At 36.2% G+C, this 25,681-nt stretch overlaps 2 protein-coding genes across 11 annotated transcripts; both read right to left on the bottom strand.

Annotated features, from left to right (window-relative positions):
- Positions 1-7,177: 7,177 nt before the first annotated feature.
- LOC133823460 (protein PHOTOPERIOD-INDEPENDENT EARLY FLOWERING 1) lies at positions 7,178-21,715 on the bottom strand. 9 transcript variants are annotated; one of them, XM_062256238.1, is made up of 21 exons: positions 21,375-21,715; positions 20,495-20,579; positions 20,099-20,179; positions 19,806-19,913; positions 19,573-19,653; positions 19,385-19,473; positions 19,133-19,257; positions 18,968-19,029; positions 15,795-15,930; positions 15,198-15,275; positions 15,044-15,117; positions 14,825-14,962; positions 14,375-14,413; positions 13,993-14,061; positions 13,830-13,892; positions 10,600-13,744; positions 10,251-10,315; positions 10,098-10,168; positions 9,156-9,945; positions 8,513-9,036; positions 7,178-8,098 (listed from the first exon to the last, which is right to left on the bottom strand). In XM_062256238.1, exons 2-21 carry the CDS (start codon positions 20,552-20,554, stop codon positions 7,651-7,653), a joined length of 6,246 nt encoding a protein of 2,081 aa, XP_062112222.1. In that variant the 5' UTR covers positions 20,555-20,579; positions 21,375-21,715; the 3' UTR covers positions 7,178-7,650. The 9 variants fall into 9 exon arrangements, with proteins under 9 accessions (XP_062112222.1, XP_062112221.1, XP_062112224.1 ...); XM_062256237.1 differs by having other exon boundaries at positions 21,380-21,715; XM_062256240.1 differs by having other exon boundaries at positions 21,497-21,715.
- LOC133823461 (uncharacterized) lies at positions 15,843-17,316 on the bottom strand. Of its 2 annotated transcripts, none has more exons than XM_062256245.1 (2): positions 16,309-17,316; positions 15,843-16,185 (listed from the first exon to the last, which is right to left on the bottom strand). In XM_062256245.1, the coding sequence occupies exons 1-2, from the start codon at positions 16,600-16,602 to the stop codon at positions 16,129-16,131; spliced, it is 351 nt and encodes a 116-aa protein (XP_062112229.1). In that variant the 5' UTR covers positions 16,603-17,316; the 3' UTR covers positions 15,843-16,128. The 2 variants fall into 2 exon arrangements, with proteins under 2 accessions (XP_062112229.1, XP_062112230.1); XM_062256246.1 differs by having other exon boundaries at positions 15,843-16,152.
- Positions 21,716-25,681: the final 3,966 nt, after the last annotated feature.

Genomic DNA, 25,681 nt, shown 5'->3' with positions numbered 1-25,681 from the left:
TTGGCTTCCAGCTCGCCAAATCGTACCATTGCGTTCATTGACCCTTGAATATGGAACCTACTAAGTCCCGTCCATTTCCGGGCAATATTGAAGATATTTACGAAAATGCCACTGCCGTACAAACTAGGCATCAGCATGCTCACCAGCCTGCACCCTCGCGTGCGCATCTGAATGAGCGCCATCCTAACTTGTAACATGCCATCAAGGCTAGCATGTTACACAAGGCATGGGGGTCTCGCTGGGCATGCAGCGTGGTGGCAGCGCACGAGGCGCAGTGGTCTCGCTAAGCACGTGGCGTGGAGGCATCGCATAAGGCGCGGCGTGGTGGCAGCGCGCGAGGCGTGGGGGTCTCCGAGGCCCTCCTGGCGTGAGGCCCTTCCGAGGTGCGAGACACCCTCCAGGTGCGAGGCGCCTTCCTTGTGTGAGACGTCCACCTGACGCGAGATGCATGGAGCGAGGCGAGGCTCCGCGCGCGAGGCCATGGTGCGGGGCCCTTGGCGTGTGACCATGGTGCAAGGCCTTTGGTGTCCATCGAGGCGCAAGGGTGTACGGCACCTGGGCGCAAGGCGATTTGGTCTTCAACAAGGCGGAGGCCTCGTGGGCACTTGGGAGTGTTGGCTAGAACGTGGTCTAGTGAGACCTATAGGTCTAAGCCCGATAGCAGGACTAAGTGACCCTTAGCCATGTATTTCAACTAGGGATCAGAGATTTTTTCCTTGGTGGATTCATGGCATCCACAAATTCCATGCCAGGACGGTAAACATCCTTTCTTGGAATTTTTTATTGAGAATCGTTCAAGCACTTTATCTATGTAAGTTGCTTGAGATAGAGCTAAGAGTCTATTCTTTCTATCCCTAATGATCTGAATACCTAGAACATAACTTGCTTCACCCAAATCCTTCATCTAGAATTGAGTGCTCAGCCAATTCTTCACATCTGACAATTTCTTAGCATTGTTTCCAATGAGTAAGATATCATCTACATAAAGAACCAAGAATACCACTATTTGATTTGCCTTCAGTTGGTAAACACAAGGCTCATCAATATTTTGTTCAAAGCCATAGGTTTTGATTATTTCATCAAACCTAAGGTTCTAGGAGTGAGAAGCTTGCTTAAGTCCATAAATAGACCTATTCAACTTGCAAACTTTTATTTCTTTTCTAGCTACTTTAAATCCTTATGACCCTCATAAGGTGGTCATACCTGGGTTGTTGAGAAAAATTTAACAATTGGAGGATGAACTTGTTTCTAGAAACACACATGCCGATTGGAGCACATAGCAAGCTTTGAGTGATTTTTCTGTGTGAGAGGATATGATTTTTGTATCTAATGCTAATTGCAATGATGGAGTACAACATGAAGATGAAGTTGGGGTGGTAAAAAGTAATAAAAAATTATGGGTTGTAGCCATTGTAGTAGTTTTAATATGTATCAGTAAATGGTTTTAAGTTATGGGATATCATTATAATGTTTTGTTGCCAATTACGATCCAATTTGCTGGACTCTTTTGTAAGTGTTATTTGTTTAAATTGAATTTGATGGTTTATGTTTAATCTGGTAGTTTTTAGTTTTATATTTGTATTGTGCAATTCCTAAAGTAAAAAAAATAAACAAGTGTACTTCATTAAGATGCAATACCAAAGTAAGAACCAGAACCAGATAGTATTGACATCAAGTTTAAAGGCCATGTTGTTCATAACTAGCAAACAAACTAAGATCTAATGCCTATTTGTTTTACATCAAGTGTAAAGGCCATGTTGCCCATAGCTATCAAAAAAATAAGACCTAGTGAATTCAAGTATCCACAAAAACATCAAAGATCCTAACTAGACATAAATTAGTTGATTCTTAATCTTCAAAAGCTTTGTCAAAAGTGAACATTCTTCTAGCAGGTTGTCTAGGCATGCTGTGTGGACCTAGTCGAAGGATCACCTTGCTGAGAAAGGCCATGTTTTCTAGCTCGAGTTCTGGGACCACCTTGTGCAGCATCAACTTGCCTTTGTTTTTGCTTTGTCAATCGTTCTTTTCTTTTCTTTGTTGCTTCAGTGGGATTTTTAGCCTGTGGCCTACCCCTTTTCTTTTGAGCAGGAACCTAACAAATAAAAAATTCATGAAGTTAATCTGGTGTAATCTTTTATCAAAAGACATGACCAAGCAATGTAGAAATTGTTATAATAATGCATTACCTAAGTAGTTGTTGGGTTGGGGCATGTTTTGCTTGTGTGGCCTGGCTGTTTGCACTTTTTGCACAAGTGGATCTGACCAAACCTTCGGGTTTTTTTTGAACTTGGGGGTGGTTCATCATACTCTCTTCTTCTGGCCTTTTTTGCTATCCCTGGCAGATTAGTTTCAAAAGGTGGGTATATAGGGTTCAAACCAATCTCTGGCCACTGCTCTGGGCTTGGCATAGGGTATCTTATTCCTGCATAAGCTTTCAAAAATGTCTCTTTCTTATAACATTCATGGATATAGTCCATTATCTCTGCCCCACTTGTCCATATGGAAGCCAATGCGTGACCACACGGGATACCATTGAGTTGAAATCTTCGGCAACTGCAAGTCAACATCAAATGACTCGTTGTTTGGGTAGTCAACTTGAAATTGATAAGTTGCAGCCCTAGTAGTCAGACAATTCTTGGAAATATTCTTGTTCCTCTCCACAACTTGCAATATTCTTTTCCCCACGGGATGTATCCACTTCTTCAGACTTTCCCTCTTGTTGAAAAACCAACTCATTAGCCAATGACGAATCTTTTCCAGTAAAGTAATTATCGGCTTGTCTCTAGCATCAACTATTGCAGCATTAAAAGACTTGCTCAGGTTATTTAACAACATATCACATTTCACCATTTCACTAAAATGTGACCTAGACCACTCAGATGGAGTCTTTAGTGCCAACCAGTTGTAAGCATTTTCACTAGTTTCCCTTAACTCTCTCATCCTCTTTTGAAACTCTGGAATAGTGGTTGACTTTGCTGCTGCCCATAGTTTTGTTTCAATAACAAACCTGGGTGGTCTTTCTTGAAGTTGGAATGCAAGTGCCTAACACAATTTCTCACCTCTGCACCCTCAAAAACAGAAGCAATAGCATTCTCCAACCCTTTCTGCCCATCGCTCATCATAGCAAACTAAGAAGGTCTGTCAATATCTAGATCTTCCTTCAACAAATTTAAAAACCAAGAACAAGTGTTAGTGTTTTCTTTCTCACAAACTGCATAGGCAATAGGATACATTGAGTTTGTTGCATCTATTCCTACTGCAGCCAAAAGCAATCCTATGCAATACCCTTTGAGGAAGCACCCATCAAGACCATTGAGTGGTCTACAACGAGATCTGAAACCTTCCTTACAAGCTTTTAAGCAGATGTATACCCTCTCAAATATCCTTTTTCCTTCTACCATATTTGATTTGATGATGGCAGTGCTACCTGGGTTTGTAGCCAAGATCATTTTTCAGTAGTCTTCCAAGATAGCATACTGCTCAGAGACACTACCTTCATGCAATATTTTTGCTCCTGGCCTTTGCCCTATAGAATATCCAATTGGAAACATGTGAGTACTTGGTTTTAGTTGTCATCTCTCTAAAAGTCTTATACTTCATATCTGGACTGATTCTGAATTGCTCTAAAACTTACTTAGACAACCAAGGAGCATCGCCATGACTATTATTAAGGACCAAACCACAGTTGGGTTATCTACTAAAGCCTGCACTTTGAAAGTAGTGTTGTCAACTCTTAAAACACTTGCATACAACAACCAAGGACATTGATTAGCTTTGCATTTGACCCTAATTCTTCTCATGTCATTGCTTACATATTTAAACTCCCTATTACTTTCAATAAAGTACTCTTTAATAGCAGTCCTCAGTAGTTTTGCAGTCCCAAATTCCATTCCCAATACAAATTTGAAATCCTTAAAGTTGGACCTAGGGTTGTAATATCTCTTCACCATCACTTCCAAGACTTTGCAAGTCCTCTTCAGTGTCCGCCCCATGTGACTCATCTCCCTGAACACCTTGGCTGCACAAATTTTTCACACTGCCCCACCATTTAGTTGGATCAAATGGCCTACCCATCTCTTTTTCTGCCTCAACCTCTTGCTCATACTCCTCATTGTTTAACTCAAAGTCTTCCTCTTGCAGACACCCTCTTGAGTGCCTCTTATTAGAACTTTCAGGCATCTCATGTCTTGCATCATTCACTTCATCTGGCAGGACCTCCTCATTTTGTGTGTCAGCTTCAGGTATGAGTGCATCATCCCCAGCATCCATTTCAAACAGCTGCTTCCTCACTATCCGAAGCGAAATGGACATAAAAATCTTCCTCGTTACCTCCATCACTTGCAGCCTCATAATCATCCTCATTCTCATTCCAATGTTCTGCCTCATCATCATTACCATACTCATCACCATACTCAATTTTCTCACTATCTGGTGACAGTTCCACTACAGGTATATCCACCACATCAGGCACCACATCAGTATCGGGTGGTAACTCTCAATCACACATCTCCTTACTATTTTAGGGGGAGGGTCAGGTATATGGGGTACTGCATTGGGTTCTTCCTTCCATTCCAAACCAAATATAGCCTCAGGTAGGACCAAATACACTTCAACCTCTGATATTCTCTTGACATCCATTTCATTAAGTATTTTTGAAGCTTCCTTAGGCCCAACAACCATCTTTCCAGCATTAAGATGCTTCCCATGTGGCTTATATAGAAACCTGAAAGGCATAGATTACCCTAATTTGCTAGCAATATCCTCTAACGCAAGCTTGCTGAATTTTCTATTCGAAACATTGTCAAAGTAGTCTATTTGTCCTTTCTCATATCTTTTATTACCAAAGGGCGTGAACCAATGCCCCCTATGATGCACTTTGACTATAAACTTCCCAAAATTTTCACTTGTGTAAATTAACTAACAATATGCACCAAAGCAACAGTACACAGGGGAAGCAAACTAAGTCAAAAGTAGTAATAGTGGATAAAATAGTCAACAAAGAATCAGATGCACTATTTTACTCCACAAAAAATGCCAAAACCCCAAAATTGTCACAGAGTGATTCTCACAAAAATCCATACGTATGGACCCCACTTTTGATTCTTAAATATGTTTTAAAGCATCTCCACCAACCCCTTTACCCCAACAAAATTGATATAAAAAATGTAAAAAAAAAATTAACTCATTTAGAACCCCCAAAACACAGACAAAAAAATTGAAATGAGTTCTAGCAAACTTACCGTACGCCGGTGGTGGGTCGTTAGGTCCCCTACGTTTCGCCATAGTGATCGCCGTCAACGTCTGCAACTCGGTTCGTTTTCCTCCTTCGTCTGAATGCTTTGAAGTCGATTCTTCCTTCTTCGTCTAAATGCCCTACCCCTTTCGTTTGCAGATGCTTCAGTTGTTTCTTCACGTTTCCTTCTTCCTCATTCAGATGAATGCTCTTCGTCTGAATGCTCTTCACGTTTGTTTTTCCAGTGGTTAAGTTTTTAAGTTTTTATTTATATTAGTTTTTATTTTTTATTTATATTAGTTCTATTTAATTATATCAGATTTATTTTTAAGTTTTTCAAATAATAGTGGTGTGGCATTCATTAGGTGACCTAGCCTGTTTAAAATTGCGTGAACCAATTATAAATTGTCATGTGTACCTCTACATGGCACTTGACGGTCAGGTACCAACGGATGCCAAGGATTGCTGACGGAATGTATTTTCACCACACGAAAAAAAAAAGTTAGGTTTTTAAGTGTTATAAAGCTAACAACTTAGGTATTTTTGCCGCAAATATCCCTTATAATAATGATATTTTATAACATTTGAATTTATATTAATATAATTATTATATATAGTCTTATATTAAATATTATTATAATAATGATATTTTATATTAATATAATTGATAAATATCTATTTTTAAGTTATTTTAAAAGTATATTATATTAAATATTTAGAATATTCTGTTAAAGTTAATAAAACAAACTGTTAAAACCAATAATTTTCGTTATCTACACACTTATTATATAGAAGAGATATATTTACTTTAAAAAGAACACGAGAAAGTAGCTGAAGTGGCTCAAAACTCGCAAAAATAATGTATTATGAGCTTGTAAAATGCTTCTTATTTTCTGAGGTAAAGCAATCAAATTCAAATTGCTTGTTATTATTTAAAACGTCAAAATTTCTTATTCTTATGAAGATTATAAGCATACACAAATTTGGAGAAACTATTATATTTGACTAAGGATGCTTTAAACTATTTTAAATAGTATTCACTAAGCCATTATATGTTGTTGAAAAAAAAATCTCTTGTATGCTTATGGTTCACATTTATTTAATACTGAAAACAAGAAGAGAGAGTGAACGACTTGTTGAAGCTTTTGCATTCGAGATTGCCCAAATAGCAATGCCACATCATGAGCTCACTTTTTGGATGGATAAAACGTCTCCAATTTAAGTGTTATAAAAATTGTGCATTATTATATTTTAAACATTTAGTATTGTAAAAAGTGTGTTAAATTTAACACATACTAAGAGTTATACTAAATTTGAAATAAAATATAGCATAAGCCCTTCATTTCATATGGCTTCGATTTGCCACTAATTAATTTTATTTATAAATTAAAAATTATTTTAGGTGTTGTTTGGTAACACTTAAAAAAATAGTTTTTTATTTAATTAATAAAAATTTGAAAATTAAACATAAAATGTATTTGGTGACTCTGTTTTTATTTATTATTTTTTTAAATTTTAATTCAAATTTATTAAATTTTGAAAATAGAATTTTTTTACTTTCAAAATTTTTTTAAACAGTTTTCAATTTTTCTTTTCTTTTTTTCTTTTCTTCTTCAAACCAACACCTTATATTGTTAAACAAAAAATAAAAATAAAAGTTGTCAAACACGTTTTATTTTTTGTTTTTAAAAACAAAAAACAAAAATAGTTACCAAACATATTTTTATTTTTTAAAAATAAATAAACAAAAATAAAATTATATTTCTATTTTTGTGTTTAAAAAATTCAAAATTAAAAATGTTACCAATTTTTCATTTATTTATTTAAACAATTTTTTTATATATAGGTAAACAATTACAAGAAATTGGACTACAAATAGCATTGATTTATTATTATTTTTTTGAGCCAAATTTGACCCATTTTAACATCCATTGGAAATGATAATGAAGGAAAAGGCTACTTTTGTCCGATTGTAAATTTAAGTGAGAAAGGTAACTTGACTATGAGATTCTTTCCATTTTTGACATAATCAATAGTTTTTTAATTTCCTTTTACTACTTGCTATTGGGGAAAATCTACTCATTCACAAAAAATCTCTAATAAGGCCCCGATAAATAATCACAGATTTCCCAAGTGAGAAATGAACTTGCAAAATTTTTTTATGTTACATTTCAAATCCCCCCCAACCACGGATCCCCCCTCAGCAGGACCAGCTCTGGTTCTTATTCACCCAGCTGGTAAAACTTGGCAAATGTTCTGAACTTCCTCGTGATGAGCATCTGAATGTGATGAGAGAAACAATGCTTAAGAGTTCATGTTCATTATTTCCAATCTAGATCCGACGAGAGATTCCCTTCGTTCCAAAATTTATGATAGCTTCAGCACAAAATTGGTTTTAGCCAAGATTGAGATTCACCCTAACCAATGTCCGTGAATTCCGGAAATAATGTACAGTCATCAAGACCAGTGATAAAGTCAGGAACATAATTGTGTTCAACTGTTTCAAAACCATCCTCTTCTAAAGGAGTTAACTTATCCATATCAGTTAAGGAATTAATTTCCAGATCATCAATCTGAATATCTGTACTTAAGGGTGAGCTCGGACTGAATAGGTTGAGATCAATTGGTGATGCCATGGTTGGCAATGGTTGGAGAATATTCTGCTCCCCAGGAAGGTGGCGTAACTCACCATTCTCAGCTGATTTCTTGAATTTTGACTTGGAAGGTTTGTTCAAATCAGGGAATGGGAGCTTGTGCTTTCCCAAGGACGGTAATTTTGCTGCGGAACGAGGTCTAATGTCATTTGTTGGGAATGCAGACGAAGCCCACCCAAGTCTGTCTTCAAGACAAGCTCTTGTAGCAGCCCTGAAAAGAGTCACAAGTCCTATTAGTAGCAAACTCTACTGCTTTTTCAAGAATTTGTTTAACAAGGAATTTACACTATCGTCAATAGCAATTGATCAAGAGACTTTTTGCTAATATATGTTATGACATGCATGTAATTTCTTAATTGTTAATTATATTACTAAATGCGGAAATTAAAATTTCAAGACAATTTTCTCCCATTAATACAGATTTTAGCCAAAGAAGAAGGTGCAATTAAGGACCTGTGGCTCCAAAAAAGTTATAATTTGTGAAATAAAATTACTTCTTTAAACTCCATCTTAAAAATTTGACCAGCTAAGGAATATAGTTGTCGCATATCAGAACAAAATGGACTTAAGAAGTCACTAACAGATGCATGGCAATAAACATAGTTTGTGATTATGTAGAACTTACCTGGAACGGTTCTCAGCCACATGAATAGAAGTTCTGAGATGATCTACCCCCTCATCTTTGCTTACAAAGGAAAGAGGGTCAGAACCAATTATTGTTAAGTTCAGAATAGAAGGCAGAGAAGCCAATGTATCACCCATTTCTCCTTGGAATTCCAGAGTTATATCCAGCCGTTCAGTATTTGCTGATATATCTCTACTATGATTAGAAGGAGATGCTTTGTCATCCTGTTTTCTACTATCAACATTATCAAGTGCAGCTGCCACTATCCTACTACTCTTTCCCAAAATGATAAATTTTAGTCTTTCTCCAGGTTCCCTAACAGAAGTATGAGAAATCTGGTTGCCTGAACTGAATTTTTTTCCACCAGAGAAGACACTATTTCGTGATGATGCAAGATTCTTTAGGCGATCAACACGAGAGTTCATCTTCCAGACAGTCGACAGCAATGCAGTGAAGTGTTTCTGAAGGAGCAATTCTGGGTCTGGCTGCTCAGCAGCAATATCTAACAGTGTTCGAATGTTTTCCTGACATAAGAGGATACAGAAACAGTTAATTAATATAGCCACACATGAAGCGCACATCATTAAGGACATATATTAGAAATGAAAGTCACCAAGAAAATTCTTAAAATTACTATGCCTACCTCGGTAACTTTCAGAAGAGCCTTTCCAGATCCTGCATTGCTGACCTTTTCATGATTTGGGTTGTCTGAAGAAGACAAAATATACCGTTGGATGAGTTCTCTAAACCTCTCGCAACAATGGACAGGATGTCGATATCTTCCCCTATGAAACCCACCAGCAGTCATGCTATATAGGATGTCACTAACCAAGTTCCAATATGGGCCATATTCATGTACCACAGCACATAATATAGCATCCTCCATAGGCAACCAAACATCAGGAGAAGGAACACAATCCCTTGACCAAACATTCCCCTTCTTTAGCTTTTCTGGTTTTATCATTAAAACTCGCTTTAAGGGCATGGAAGTGATGGATATTTTTCCTCCCATCTTGCTTCTGTTAAGTGGTCTCTGCTCAGACTCAACTACACTTTCAGCAGGTTTTGAATCTGTAAGTCCATCATGCTGCACAACAGGAAAATCAGTATCTAAATCAAGAGAGCATATCTCAACAGTACTCCTCTTGAGTTTCTTGGACTTTTTCTTTGAAGTCTTCTCTTCACTACCATTTATAGTAATTTCAACCTTTTTCCGTTTTTTTTTCATGACTGAATGCGGAGATGCTGCATCTGAGAATGTGAGCATCTCTTGAGAGAAAGTGTCCTCATCCATGGACATAGCATCCGCTGATGGCTCTTCTTTCACAGATTTCGATCCAGAAGCTAGTGATCCTTTCTTTAGGGATTTGAACTTGGCTTTCTTTGGTTTCTTTTTAGCCTTAGGTTTCAGATCACTTGGCATATCATTCCTGCTATAGATGAATAAAGGAATTTGTAGTTACTCTTCGAAAAATTTGCTCACACTAAACTAGCTAAAGTTAGTTGAAGTTATAGAATAATGCATCAAGTCTGAAGAAGATATTTCACATAATACTCTGATAGTTTACTGTTCACATAGTCTTACTTCATAGAGTCACGATTTTCAGCTTCTTCATCTTCCCTCTCCCTTGCCTCACATTCCAGATCCTCCATCAACTGCAAAAAGGTTATAAAAAGGTTAACAATCCACAAGATTGCATGAATATATTAACAATAACAAAAATAGTATTCCCCGAACCTGATGTTGAGCCAGTGCTTCAACCTGCTGCCGATATGCCTCAGTTGCAAAATCAGAATCCCATCCTACATGAACAAGCAATGGATTTAACCCAAATTATGCAACATGTATAAATGGGGCTGATAATATTGAAAAAAAAAAAAGTTAAAGCAATTGTTATTTGGGATATTTCTAAACTAAAGAACAGAGCCGTTTAAATCATTCATATACTTCGATGATATGTGGTGAGATATGTCCAATGAACAAATATCATGCAGCCAAAATAGAATAAAATACAATGTATTATACTACATGGCATACTAAAAAAAATACTTCAGCCACCCATTACTTAATAGAGTTGGACACTTACTCTCATACACAAGAGGTTCCTCATCTTCATCAATTTCAGCTTCCATTTCCTCCTTGTACTTCTCAATGCGGTCCAACTCCCATTCTGTTTCCTCATACCCTACTTGAGATTCCACTGTTGCCTTGTCAATAATGGGGTCCCATAATTCTAGAAAGCGAATTGCATACCTATCTATTGGTCGCAAATGATTCTCAAAGGATGATATTGCTTGCCCTGCTGCTGCAGCTGCGGCAGCCATTTGTTTAACATCATCCAACATGTCAACATCATCTTCCTTAACAACTACTGTAAGAACTTTTTCTTCATTAGTATCACTCCTATTCTGCATGGAGACATTTTCTTTGTTCGATGATATCATCCAGCCACTATGATCTGCAGGCTCATCAACCCTCACATCATCCTCATTTACTAATTCATCATCTTCCAGTCTCCCAATGGTTTCTTCTGTGAACTCTTCATTCTCAACTTCTTCTTCCTGTTCAACTTTCTTCAATGCCATGTAATCAGCTTCATCTTCTGCGTGTTTTAAAGCAGCCTCAACATCTGCATTAGACAGAGATATTTCATTTCCATTGTAATTTCTCTCCTTCTGAACATTCTTGATTGGAAGTGATCTATGACCAGAAAACAGTTCCATAGGATCAAGCTTTTTAAAGAATTCAGTGTTGTAGCCCCCACTCTGTATCACTAGATCATCTAGGGCACGCTTCTGATTTGCTTTCTTCAAAATATTCTCTTCAATGGTGCTCTCACTAATCAATCGATAAATATGAACTTCACGTGTCTGTCCAATTCGGTGGCATCGATCTTGAGCTTGTTGGTCCATAGCAGGATTCCAGTCACTATCATAAAAGATAACTGTATCTGCCCCAACTAGGTTGATGCCAACTCCTCCACTACGTGTTGATAAGATAAAAAGGAATATTTTTGGATTGGTATTAAACCTTTGCATCAAAGTTTGCCTCTCCTCGGGTGGAGTGGATCCATCTAAACGCATATAAGTGTAACCATACAGATTTATAAAAGCCTCCAAAACATCTAGCATCTTTGTCATCTGAGTGAATATTAGTGCTCTGTGACCTCCTGACTTTAATTTCCTAAGCAAAATTGCAAGCTCTTGTAACTTACCACAGTCAAACTGTATAAGCCTCCTGTCAGGAAAGTAAACTTGCCTCCGAACAATTGCAGGCCTTAAAGGAGTCAAAAGTGGAGAGAATATTTTGGTGCACTTCTGCTTATAAGTTGATTGAAGAAAAGCAGAACTCCCAGATTTACTACACCAGCAAACAGGTGGTGGAGCCCGTGCAGCTGGGATTGCAAACATGAAACTTTCAACTAGGTCAAGCATTTTGTGAAAGCGTTCCACAGGTGACAAGATTATGTCAGCAAGCTTTCTCGAATACGTATAAGAGCGAGGATTAGCCTTATGACAATGAATATCATGAGCAGGATGCCTTACTGTGACAAGCTCCCTTAGGGTCGTTGAGTACATGGGTTTTCTTTCACACCTCAAAGAATTCCACCATGCAATGGTTGCTGCACGATCCTTTGCTTCTTTTATCCTCTCCTCCATTATTGCCCTCTGTATATCTTCAAAAATATTTGATCCAAGCAATTTTCGATTTTCAGATCCAGACACAATCTTTTCGAGGTTAAGCAGATCGCCACGTGCTTTTATTAAATTTGAGGGGGTAGCAAGAGCTTTAACTTCATCACTCTCCCAAGAAGTCATTCTATAACAATGATGAGTAAACACAAAACCCATGTCCCTGAGATCAACTCTAGACAATGGTCCACATGAAAGTGCTGAGCAAACAGAAGAACACAGTTGAATGTCAATACCAGCCATATCGAAAGAACTGACAATTGGACGACCTTCAAATAAGTCAGGATGATTGCATACTTTACGTAGTTGCATTATGATGCTAATCATCCCAAAAAAATTTGCATTTGCAAGAGTAGCTTGTGTTTCTGAACTAGCGATAAAGTCTTCATACAAGTTACGCTGCCTTTTGGAGAGTCTACAGTATATTACATGCTCAAGTTTCATAGGAAGCTGCTTCTCCACATCTCGTTTCAAACGACGTAGTATAAATGGACGGAGGACGTTGTGCAGACGATCAATCACTTCTTTGTTTACTTTTTCTTGTCCCTCAACCATCCCTGCTATTGGATTACAAAACCAGTCTTTGAATTCCTGGTGAGACTGAAAAATGTGAGGCATCAAGAAATGCATTAGTGACCAGAGTTCCATGAGATCATTCTGAAGTGGAGTACCAGTTAATAGAATACGCCGTTTTGAGTTGAAGTTCAAAAGTGTCTGCCATCTCTGTGACTTCCAATTTTTAATCAGATGAGCTTCATCTAATATCAAGTACTTCCATTTTTTACGCTTGAACACTTTAGAATCTTGAATAACCAGCCTGTAAGTTGTTATACATACATGAAATGAGTTGGGCTTTAACCAGCCTTGCCTCTTCAATTTTCGCTCTTTTGCACTTCCAAAATATGTCAAAATCTTAAAAGCAGGACACCATTTAAGAAACTCAGTTTCCCAATTCAGCATTACACTTGTTGGAACCACAATAAGATGTGGACCCCATATTCCCTTCTCACATGCTAGGTGTGCCAACAAAGCAATAGTCATAATTGTCTTTCCAAGCCCCATCTCATCAGCAAGAATCCCATTCAGCCTTTTTTCATACATTGCAACAAGCCAATCCAAGCCAATATGTTGATACTCCCGAAGAGGGAATTTTAGAAGAAAAGGAAACTTGGTCCGTACTTTTGTTGTGGAGAAGGTATTTCCTGTTGGTTGTGCTGATCTTGCAGCAGCAGCTGCATCGGCAATTATATCCTCACTTTCCTTTCCTCCTTCAGATAAAGTATCATGTTTGGCTTGCTGTTCTTCCATGATAGAATGCACGGGTGGGGGGTGTCCATCAGATTCAGCTTCTTCAACCACAGAAACACTCTGCTTCTGTTCAGAGTTTTCATCACCCTGCTTCTGTTCAATGTTTTCATCAATAGAAACAACCAGTTGCTTCTTTTCAACATCTTCAAGTAAAAGAGAATCTGCAAAGCCCTCTGACAAAGCAGAGGCATACTCAGATCTATCATCCCCATCTTCATCGTTGATAGGGTCCTGTCAAACATGGGTAGATGATGGAACAGAATTATAAGTGATGAGAACTACCCAAACAAAAAACAGAAGTAAACATTGAACCTACCTTTTTATACCTTGAAAGCAGTTCTTCTATGGGAATTTCACTCTCCTTTTGCAGCAGGGCAATCTGTAAAATACCATAGCACTATAAACCACCATATTGGAATAAAATTTGACAGTAATCTAGTCTGAAACTATATTAAATGTGGATTTTAGTAGCTCCTCACCTCATCTATAGGATCATGGGAATCTGTTTTAGCAAATTCCTCCTCTTCTGACAAGGTTGTCTCATCATCCTGAACACAAAAGATCCACACAAAAATTAGTCATTGAATTGAAGCAAAAACCAATTATTAGTCGTATACAATCTTGAGCCATCAAAAGATTATTTATAAAAAATACACGAAAAAGAACATATACCTAGTATGTACTTAATGATTACTACTAATAAACTGCACTCCAGAGATTTTAATGTAAATATTAAAATCAAGGAGAGATTTACAGGAAATATCACAATAAAAGAAAAAAAAATCATTAAATGCTAACAATCTAACTAAGTAGCATTCTTCATAGTACATAGTGAGAGGAAGCTCACATCCAAGATCCTACCTTTTCTTCTGTGATACCGAGAACAAAATCACCATCTTCCTGCATTGTTTCAGAAACCAAGTCAGCATATAGCTTACACTAGAATTTATGTATAACTGAAAACATCAGCACACACTCTTATGCAGTATTACTGTAGCATACCTGCAAACATACATATACTAAATAGAGTAATACTGATGCATACACAACTACACCCACATCTCTTTTATACAGTATCCCACTTTATTATGATACTATTATTATTAAACATCAATTGCTACTAGAGGATTTCTCAAAATGAAAAATATAAATTAGATATATTTGCAATTAGTAATATTTAAAGTAAACTAAATAAATCAGATGATAGAACTTTATATCCCAAAATTAATCACCCTCTTTAAGAATCAAGGACCACCAAATACAATCAAAAAATAAAAAACCATTAAAATCATTAAAACAGGTTTTCCCTACCCGTTCATCATTAAAATCATATGGCACCTCTTCTTCCCCTAAGTCCTCAGAAACTTCTGCAAGATTTTTGGCTTCACATGTCTCAACTTCTGATAGATGGTTTTCCAAAACTAAATGGCTTCCATTACTTTCGCTCTGCTGCAATTAGAAAGAACTATTACAACAAGCCCTCAACATTGTCAGCAATTCAAAAATGGCAAATAAACACATACAACTTACACAACGACGACCAGTGGATACAACGGAGTTGCTTTTCTCAATCTTTATGGCTGTAGAAAGTTCATTTTCATTGCCTGCAGCATTAAAAATTCATGACCTCGTCAAATATCACCAAAAAACAGAAAATAACACACCATCAACTGATTAAACTTACTGTGACTATCTTCCATCTGGGCTGGTTCATCCCCATCATCCTTTACTGGACTACTCTCCATGCTATCTCCACATGCTTCTGTCAACCAGAATTAATGAATGCATTGATGCAAAATAAAAATACCCAAGCCAAACCAAAAAAAAAAAAAAACATTCTACCAATGAATTTGCATAAAGATATACACATATGTGACTCAGAAAAACAGATAAAAGGGTGAGAAAAAAGAGCAGTTGATATAACAGTCCTATGATAAACTCAAGGTCATTCATGGACCAAAATATTTGGTTGCCTTTTTTCATATGGAACAAAAATGCTAATATGAAAAGCAACAGGACGACAAGTAGGGAAATGATAAGGCATCCTTAATTAACAAAAATAATTAAATAAAAAAACATACACTTGAACCATAAAACTAATAACTGCTAACAAAATGGTTTTGCAAAAAAAATGTTGCCAATGAAGACTCTAGCAGGACTGCAGGAGAAACATGCCTCTAAATTGAACAATTAATCTCAAGAAAAATTCAATGGCTGCACCAAGGTCCATAGTCCACACCCTCTGAAAAAGAAATTAAATTTATAAATTTTCAGGACTCACTTTCCTCCCCAGCATAACGTTTCAGTAGCTCCTCAAGAGGAAGATCTATTTCATTTTGCAAAGCGACCAGCTCCTCCTGCCTTTCTTCTTTAGTTATAAGAGCCTCATCTTCCTCAATTGTCTGTTCATCATCTTCCTAAAACAGCACAATCAGACAGAAAAATTTGTTAAGCATGCAGAGAATAAAAGGACAGAAAAGAAAGGGAAAAAAATAGAAACAGAAAATTATAGTCTAATACTCGTCTTCTCTCCATTCTCCCACCCAAGCTATTTGGTTGTACTGCTTTTGTCCATAATAAACAACCAAACTAAAATAAACTTGATCCAAGGGCAATCAAATGTTTATTCTTAGGGTATTCTTCAAATCAAAAAGGATACAAGTGTTATTCTCCTATCACAAGGAAATTTTACAACACCATGATGTCACATTCTTTGAAAATCAATCATATTACCCCAAAAATGACATTCAGGGGGAGAATAATATCAAGGAATATCAATTTTCGGAAAATCTTACTTCCGCTGAAACAGAGCCTATATCCTCTTCATCCTCTCCTATTGGACCCATATCCTCAACTTCCACCCCTCTTCCAGTCGAAACTGAGCCTATATCTGAAACAGAGCCTATATCCTCTCCTACTGGACCCATATCCTCAACTTCCATCCCTCTTCCAGTCAAAACTAAGCCTATATCTGCACCATCCTTACCCATTGAGCCTACATCTACACCATCCTTACCCATTGAAATTGAGCCTAACCATGTTGATCCCAGCCATGAAACGCAGACAAGTGATTCCAACTTTGATTCCATTCCATCTCAAACTGTGAAGAATGTCTACTCAAGGAGAAAGAAGAGACCTCAAGAAGATATAGTCTCAAACACATGTTGAGCAAAGCCATGATGTTGAACCATGTCTGATCTTGATTTACCTATTGCACGTAGGAAAGGGGCAAGATCTTGTACGACACACCCTATTAACAATTTTTTTTCCTATAAAGGCTTGTCACCAAATTATCGTGCATTTGTTACCGAGCTTGATGAGATTCAGATTCCTAATAATAACCAAGAAGCACTTCAAGTACCTGAATGGAAGACCGCTATCATGGAAGAAGTTAGGGCCCTAGAAAAGAACGATACATGGAAACTCACTGAATTACCAAAAGGCAAAAATCCAGTTGGCTGTAAATGGATTTTTACGGTTAAATATACAAAGCTCGATTAGTTGCTGCCAAGGGTTTCACACAATCCTATGGTATTGATTATCTTTGGCTGCTCACCATGACTGGTGTCTTCATCAACTGGACATAAAGAATGTCTTTCTCAATGGTGATTTAGAAGAAGAGGTGTATATGAAAATTCCTCCTAGATTGGAGACTCAAGCCAATATCAACAGAGTCTGCAAATTGATAAAATCTTTGTATGGTCTCAAGCAGTACCCTGAGACTGCTTGGTTTGATCGCTTTACGAAAGCTGTAAAAAGGTTTGGTTATTCTCAATGTCAAACTGATCGTACATTGTTCGTCAAACGATCTGAAAAAGGGAAACGATCTATTATTATTGTATATGTTGATGATATAATAATGACAAGAGATCATGATGAGGAAGTAAGTCAGCTTAAATAGTTTCTTTCTAAGGAATCTGAAGTCAAAGACCTATGAAATCTTAAATATTTCCTAGGAATGGAAATTGCTAGGTCCAAAAAGGGTATTGTGGTCACTCAAAGACAATATAGTTTCTTTCTAAGGAATCTGAAGTCAAAGACCTATGAAATCTCAAATATTTCCTAGGAATGGAAATTGCTAGGTCCAAAAAGGGTATTGTGGTCACTCAAAGACAATATGTTCTTGATCTTCTAAAAGAGACTGACATGTTAGGCTGTAAGCCAGTTGATACTCCTATGTACTACACAACAAAATTGGGATTAGCAGAAAGAAGTGCGCCGGTTGATAAGGAACAATATCAGAGACTTGTGGGAAAACTCATCTATCTTGCACACACTAGACCAGATATTGGATTTTCTGTCAGTGTTGTGAGACAATTTATGAACAATCCTACACTTAGAAGTTGTGTATCGAATTCTAAGGTACCTAAACATGAATCCAGGTAGAGGATTGTACTTCAAAAAAACTCAAAACAGAAGTGTACAGATATGCTAATTGGGCAGGATCCTTAACAGACAGGAGATCCACATCTGGTTACTGTACATATGTGTGAGGAAACCTTGTTACATGGCGAAGTAAGAAACGATCAAGTAGTGCAGAAGCTGAGTTTAGGGCTCTTGCTCAAGGAATATGTGAGGGAATGTGGCTAAAAAGACTTCTTCACGAGCTACAAATTTCTTTGGAAGATTCCATGAAAATGTTTTGTGACAATCAAGCAACTATAAGTACTGCCAGGAATCTAGTTCATCATAATCATACTAAACATGTGGAAATCGATCAACACTTCATCAAAGAAAGGATTGAAGATGGAGTTATAACATTGGAGTATGTTCCAACTGCTCTCCAGATTGCTGACATTCTTACCAAAGCACTTCCAAGACTAAGTTTTGAAGATTTGAGGTTCAAGCTGGGTATGGTAGACATCTACAACTCAACTTAAGGGGAGTGGGAAAATAGTAGTTTACAATTGTAAATGCTGCTATCAGATTTATTTCTATAATAAGATGACTTTGGGTATTTGTTACCCAAATCTGATTTGTTTGTATTTCTTTATTTATGTTTTTTTGTTATTGTAATTGCTAGGATTATAGGATTACATTTATAGCATTGATCCTAGGGTTTGTAAATATCTTTTATATAATAGGGTATGAACGTACAGTAAAGGGATATCAGAAATAGAGAAGAATTTCAGACTTCTCTCTTCAATCTCTCTGTTTTTTCACAAATCCACCATTAAAAATAGATCATTGGTGCTATCACATTTTTTGTGGACATTCACTGTAGTGTAGCTCTTCTTCAATCTTTCATAATATGGGCTTGCATATAACATGGGCAATTAATATTAATGGAAGCCACACTCTTATGTAACAGTAGAGTAGCACATTGAAATTTATCTTAATGCATAAATGTAGCTTATTTGAAACAAATATTCATATATGCACATGTCTATCAACCACCGAATTTCAAAGGAGATACTAAACATTGTGAAAAATAAAAGGATAAGAAAGACCTACGGATTCATCATCAGATTGTATATCATAATCATCATCAACATCTGCTGTATCTGATGGAGGTTCTGTTCCAAATGTGTGAAAAAAATCATTTGCAACGAGAATATTTTACTTCAATTCTTTGAAAACTAAAAGATAAAAGTGATGACACCACAACCTTCCACTTACCAACATTCAGTTCTGAAGACTCATTAGGGTCATCTCCATCGTCTTCTTTGTGTTGATCCTGTGTAGGATTTTGCTGCACAGGCTTGTAATTGTCAACAAGATTTTCTGCTAACATTGTTGAGTACCTGAAAGTATATCACAATAGAGAATGTGATTCCAGTTCTCCTGGAAATGCATGGCCAGAAGTTCGAGGTAGAATTCAGAACAGAACAAGGAAAATATAATTAGAGCACACGAAAATCACAGACTTACCTCTCAGTTTGACCCAAAAGAAACTCAAGCTGCTTATCAAGAGCCTTTTTCTTTTTCTCATCAAGCTCCATCTGATGCTTATAGAGTACCTGGATAACAAATTTGGAAGGTAAATACAAAAATTTCAAATATTAGACGACAATAGAATAGGTTTGATTGATGCACAATGATACTAGTGATGAACTTGCCAATTTTTCAATTTTCAGCCAGAATTTCTTTACATCCTTCGAAATGTTGAGTGCAACTTTTTTTAACCGCTGCTCTTCCTCCTATTCAAAACCAGATTCACAATTCAACGACCAGAAAGACTTTTGCAACAAATGTAATCACAGAAATTGACAGTAAAAAATAAATTAAATCTTTTGTATTGCTTTTTAAAAAATCACAGAAAAACTTCTATGCCAAAAGAAATAGGCAGAACCTTCAATTTCTTTTCTCCTCTTGTAGCCTGATCAAGCATGCCTTTACTGGCTCTTAAAGCGACTTTCTTTGCTTGAGACAATTTCCATTTTCTCTCAGATTCAAAGTCCTGCTAGCAACCAGTTCTATGAGCAAGGAAATAATATGGAAATCTATCTCACATTTGACTTGATTTAATAAAATTGGTCATTCAAAATAAAAATATGTAACTAGAAAATATTTATTAACCGTATTGAAAATAATTACGCTGCCATTAAGAAAAAATGAGTACATCGGAACAGTTCTACCAGTTACCTTTGAAAGCCAAACCATTTCCTCTAAAACATGATCCCAATGTGTTTTAGGCCTACGAGGTTCTCGCGGAGCTTCAAGTGCCTGAAAGAATATGTATATCAAAGAGTCAAAAATTAACTATAGAGAGACATTACAAATTATGGATAATTCGTAGAACTTTGAGTGTTTTCATCAAGTAGGAGCAGGATTAGAAAGGCCACTCCACTAAACTGATTTCTCGCTAGCTTTACATACAATTTAAAGTTTCTGGCCGTAACCAATAAATTGACATGCAGAAAGATGATGATAATTCATTGTTACATGCTTAGCATGGTGACATTCCATACAGCATGTTAAAATGCATACAAGAAATAGCACAATGAATAAGATAACGAGCTTAAGACATTCATAACAAACCTTTTGGCGCTTAGCTCTTGATTCATGATCAAGCTTAGACCTTGGACCTTTGGAAGCCATAATTTCCCCAGCTAACTAGACCATCCTGAAGATTGTAACATAAGCTTAGAAGTTGGACAGCAAATGTATGATATTTTGCGCATGCAACATCCCTAAAAGAAAATAGTCCAATACATGTAAATATATAATTTCTACACATAAACCCATCAAATCCTAGAATAAGAATGCCCTGTTAGTACGGTGGATACTAACCTTTTCTTTCATTGCACCATATTTAAATTTTATCTTGTTTGAAATGTTGGTAATCTTTTACTATATTTCTAAGAGCATTTTGAGAAACTATGAATACTGAAGATTGGTAGCTGAGTAGATTTCCTAAGAATAACATTTTTGCCACGGGTTTGTTAGCACGGTATCACATTGATGCTAAATGCGAATACGCCATTAATTTGTGCTTCTAAATTCGTAGCAAGCAATTCCAGCACAAAATAAAATCTAAAAGCAAAAACTACACTACCATAAATTTTACACTATCAAACAATAGAAATTGCAAAATAAAAAAATAATGATTTAAAAAAAAACAGAATTTGTTTGCTTGAGAGAAAAATAGCGAAATAATGTCATCATCGACTGTCAAGTTTTCCAAAAAATAAATATCATTAAAAAAAAGCCACACTGCTAGAATTATTATGTTTCATAGTAACACTGCTGAATTCAAAACACACTGGTTTTGAAGCCTCCATACCACACGTAACAGCTATCTATCTAGCTCGAAAGGAAGGAAATAATTTCAAATAAAAATAATGGCTTCCCAAGTTCGTTTCCCTTCTTTCCTCCGAATTCTTCTCTCCAACCAAACAAATATTATTTAAAAAAATACCTGACCTAATAGAAGGTGAGAACGGAACACTGAGTTGAGAATATCCTCCGATCTTTAGAGAACGAAAAAGGTATTTAACAAAATGAATGCAAATATGTGAGAGAAAGAGAGAGGGGAAGAGCCTGAACCGGTCGCCGTAAGCTGGAGAAGATGGCGAAGTTAGGGTTTCCAGTCGGGTTTGGGTCGGGCAGCTAAGGTCCGTGTAACAGCTTTTACCAGATCCGAATAACAAAAAACCCAAAAACAGAAGCGACTTGAGCCAAAGCTCTGTTCTTTCTCTCTCCTCGTTTGGCTGCTGCTTCCTTCTTTTTTTTTCTTTTCTTTTCTTTTCTTTTCTTCTCTCTGTGCTTTGGCCTAGCCCTTGTTATTTACTGCTACCGGTTCATCTTGATAAAAGAAAAGATCAATGGTGGCTGATTGATATTTTAAAATCTGACGGGTGAGATTATTTTTCTACCTTCTATGTTACGTTTCGCAACGCAATTAGTCGATTTATTTGTATTATTATGATGATCATAAGAAAATATTAATTTTTAAAAATTAAAAGATAATCTACCATTAGTATCTTTTAACTACTGCATAAATATAAATTAACACTTTTACCCTCAATTTTTTTGTTTTATTTAAAAGTACTTAGGCTGTGTTTGATATGGATGGATGGAGAGGAGAAATGAGAGATGTTACCTCTTGTTTGGCAAAAGAGAGATCGTGGGTGGGTGCGTGGGTGGGTGGGAGAGGAGAGCTAGAAATCTTTTGTTTGTAATACAAACTTTATGTTTGGAAGAGAAAAAAAAAAAGAGCAAAGAAAGAAAATATTGGAGAGAAAAGTTAAAAAGATAAAGAGAAAAATTGATTGTTGGGTGTTTGTATAGATACTTTTTTCCCCTCTTTTCCCCTTATAATAATTAAATTCTTAATTTTCAAATATAATGGAACTAGAAAACATAACCAGGTTTTGTGCATTTTTTTTATAATTATTAAAAAATATATATATTTTAAAATATTTTTTTGGGAAATTGTACGGTATTGATTCATTTTCACCATACTCATACAACATGTTTTTATATGGACACGGTTATCCCCAAAATTGAGATTGATGACGTGGCAATAAAAGTGACAAGTGGCAGTGCATGGTCAGTAAAAGACACATTAATAGTCAATAAATATATTGACTCCTCAGAGTTGTAATAAAGGGACCCGGTAGACTGACGAAGAATTTGGACTGTTTGAAAGATGTCATAACCAAGCCAAGTGCACCTTGGTTCGAGGAAAGCTAAAGAGAGTGCATCCTAGGAGGCTAAGGAGAATGCACCCTAGGAGAGCTAAGGAGAGTGCATCCTAGGAGGCTAAGGAGAATGCATTCTAAAAGAGCTAAGGAGAGTGCATCCTAGGAGAGCTAAGGAGAGTGCATCCTAGGAGGCTAAGGAGAGTGCATTCTAGGAGAGCTAAGGAGAGTGCATCCTAGGAGAGCTAAGGAGAGTGCATCCGAGGAGAACTCGAGGATGAGGTCCGAGGAGGAGAGCCCAAGAGACCTTGGTCCGAGGAGAACTCAAGAGAGTGGACCTAGGAGACCCCAAGGATGAGGAGAGAAGTGCATATCCTACCACCATGCACGTCCGACCAACAAGTGTATGTCCTACCACCATGCACATGTCCGACCAACACTTGCATGAGTGGTCAGTAGGAGAGGTGGATCAACTAGCTAGAGGAGGACTAAGTCAAGATTCTCATAAACAACTTCAACAAGATATGCGGGAATCTCTCATTCTTCCCACAAATGGGGGGTTTGTTACATTTTGAATGTTTTTTTTTTTAATTTAAATGTAATAAGTATAATAAAATATCCCGGTTCTAGGGGATACCATATGTATAACCCTAAGCCTATAAATAGAGAGCTTATGGGATTAGAGAGGGGCTTCTGCTGCTCTTCTTTCTAGAGAGAGAAAATTTGGGTCTGAGTATTCTAGAGAGAGAAAGTGTGTGTATCTGAAAGAATCCTTGTATTTTTGCAATCTGTACTGAAGAAACTCAGTTAGCTCAGTCCATCTGATCTTGAGTACAGATCTATAATCACAACTCTAAGTGGATTAAGCTATTACCAACATATTGGGGCTGAACCACTATAAAAATATTGTGTGTTCTTTATTTTCTTTATTATACCGTCTGTGTTGTTTAAATTCTCTTGAAGGTTTGTCGTATTTGACGTTCTTACGTCGTTGGCTAAAAACACAGTCAACAGACACGTACGGACGTCTTGACCACAATTTTTTTACGCAATGGTGTTCATGTTGGGGTTTTATGCCCTAATTAAAACCCAAATTCTTTGTAATCTCATTTTATTATCAATAAAATAATAGAAATCATTTTTTGACTTGGTCAATCACTTTGCTCACATGTTTTATTTTCATGATTATTTGTTTAATATAAACTTCTATTAAATCCCGAGCATATAGCTAATCTTATTTATAGTGACGTAATCACAGTGGAATATAAATATGATTATATGTTCAAAATAAGTTAGTCCTAAGATTAGTCAGTGCACCGGATTTACACTGACTTGCCAATCTACGATATGATCTACTTACACATTACAGTGTTATGTTCTTTCCAGAACATTAGCAAAGTAGATAAGATCGGATGTATATGTTACATCGGACAGGACTGATATTGACAGTTGATAAGATAAGTAAACATGACGTTATTATCTATTCTAGTCATATCATATAGTTGACCATAGGTCAATTCAATCTCAATTCTGAGTGGTTAGTATTCTAACTGATTGTATTATTTGAGTTCTTTGACTTGTTCGTTACCAGCTTACCCTACGGACTAGCCCATACTTACATCTTGGGAACTCGGTAGTATAATTGAGTGGGAGTGTTAATCATAGATATGAACATCTATAGCTTCTGATGAAGAAGTGAAACGATGGTTTCCTTTTAGTTTGGTTCAAGGTGATAAATGATAGAGATCTCATTTCAGTAATTAAATTAGTTTACTGAAATATCATTTACAAGGAACTAAGTGTTTTAAGGATAAAATACAATGAGGGGTAAAACGGTATTTTAGTCCTATCTCATTGTAGACCGTCTATAGAGGATTGAGTGACAATTATGGTTGTAACAATGGATAATTAATAGCGTATCTATATTTGTTATAGAGCGTTCTATGAATTCAAGAGTGCAATTCCAAGTCTATAGTGGAGTCACAAGGAATTAATAAGTTAGTAAATTTATTTGTTAGATTTATGATAACTTATTGGAGCTTGATTTCATAAGCCCATGGTCCCCATTGTACCTTGGATAAAATCATCTAGATAGTCTCAATTAATAGATTTAATTATCAATTAGAATTATCAAAGTTGACTAGGTCAATTTTGGATAGTTTCACAGAGTTGTGTAATTTTGAGAAGAAAAGAGAAATTATGGCAGATTTATTAATTAAGATAAATTGGTATCTAAATTAATAAATAAATTTAAATCAAGGTTCAAATTATAAATAATTAATTTGATAAAGGATTTAAATAATTATTTAATTAATTAAATCAATAGAAAATAATACAGGCCTTGATTTTAAGTCCAATGGGCTTATAATCAAATGGGAAATTTCACGGGCCTATAGCCCATGATAATTTCGACCTAGGGCTTCAAAATGGCTGTTATTTTATTGATTTTTTAATTAAATTAAATGGCCTAATTGAATCTATAAAAGGAGTGCTTAGAGAGAAGATTTCAGAGACGGCAGATAAGTCACAAGTCAGATTTTCTGATAGTTTTATATTCTCTCTAAACACAAGTCATTTTCTAAGCCACTTTGTTATTTTCTCTTCTTCTCTCTATATCTATCTCATGTGTTGAGAATTGCCCACACTAGTCTAGGTAGTTCTAAGGATACATTGGAAGATCGTGAAGAAAATAGAAGATCGGTTCAGTTTCTTGATAATACTCTGCGACATAAATGATACAAGAGTTAGAGAAACTGAAGGAAGGACTCTTAACTCCGCTGCGTATACTGTAAGTATTATATTATTTGTTTCTCTTTGAATTCAATTTTAGAAACATGTTTTAGGCTATCTCGTATTAATTTGTTTAATATTAGATATACATGAAAATAAATAAAGATCCTGTATAAGCTTTTTCCAACAGTTCATTGTATAGCAAACCTCTTACAGGTTTTTGAAAAATTCTGAATAATTAAAGTGTTGAAAATAAAGTTCAAAAAGCGTGTTGTACGTTGTTGACGCGGTTCTTCGCCAACAGGTAATTAAGAAATAAAGAGAAAGGGATTAGTGCTAAATGTGAACCGAA

Source organism: Humulus lupulus, chromosome 3 (assembly GCF_963169125.1).
Source record: "Humulus lupulus chromosome 3, drHumLupu1.1, whole genome shotgun sequence".
NCBI classification, from domain to species: Eukaryota; Viridiplantae; Streptophyta; class Magnoliopsida; order Rosales; family Cannabaceae; genus Humulus; species Humulus lupulus.
This window is presented reverse-complemented; position numbering and strand designations above follow the sequence as displayed.

Excerpts from the sequence above, each read along its gene's own strand:
- LOC133823461 (XM_062256245.1), bottom strand. The coding sequence starts at position 16,602 with ATGGAATCAAAGTTGGAATCACTTGTCTGCGTTTCATGGCTGGGATCA. Across the intron at positions 16,186-16,308 it reads TAGGCTCTGTTTCAGCGGAA|GAGAATAACACTTGTATCCT; the intron begins GTAAGATTTTCC and ends TCCTTGTGATAG.
- LOC133823460 (XM_062256236.1), bottom strand. The coding sequence starts at position 20,554 with ATGGCTTCCAAAGGTCCAAGGTCTAAGCTTGATCATGAATCAAGAGCT. Across the intron at positions 15,276-15,794 it reads ACGTTATGCTGGGGAGGAAA|AAGCATGTGGAGATAGCATG; the intron begins GTGAGTCCTGAA and ends TCTGGTTGACAG. Across the intron at positions 10,316-10,599 it reads GGAACCTCTTGTGTATGAGA|GATGGGATTCTGATTTTGCA; the intron begins GTAAGTGTCCAA and ends TTGTTCATGTAG.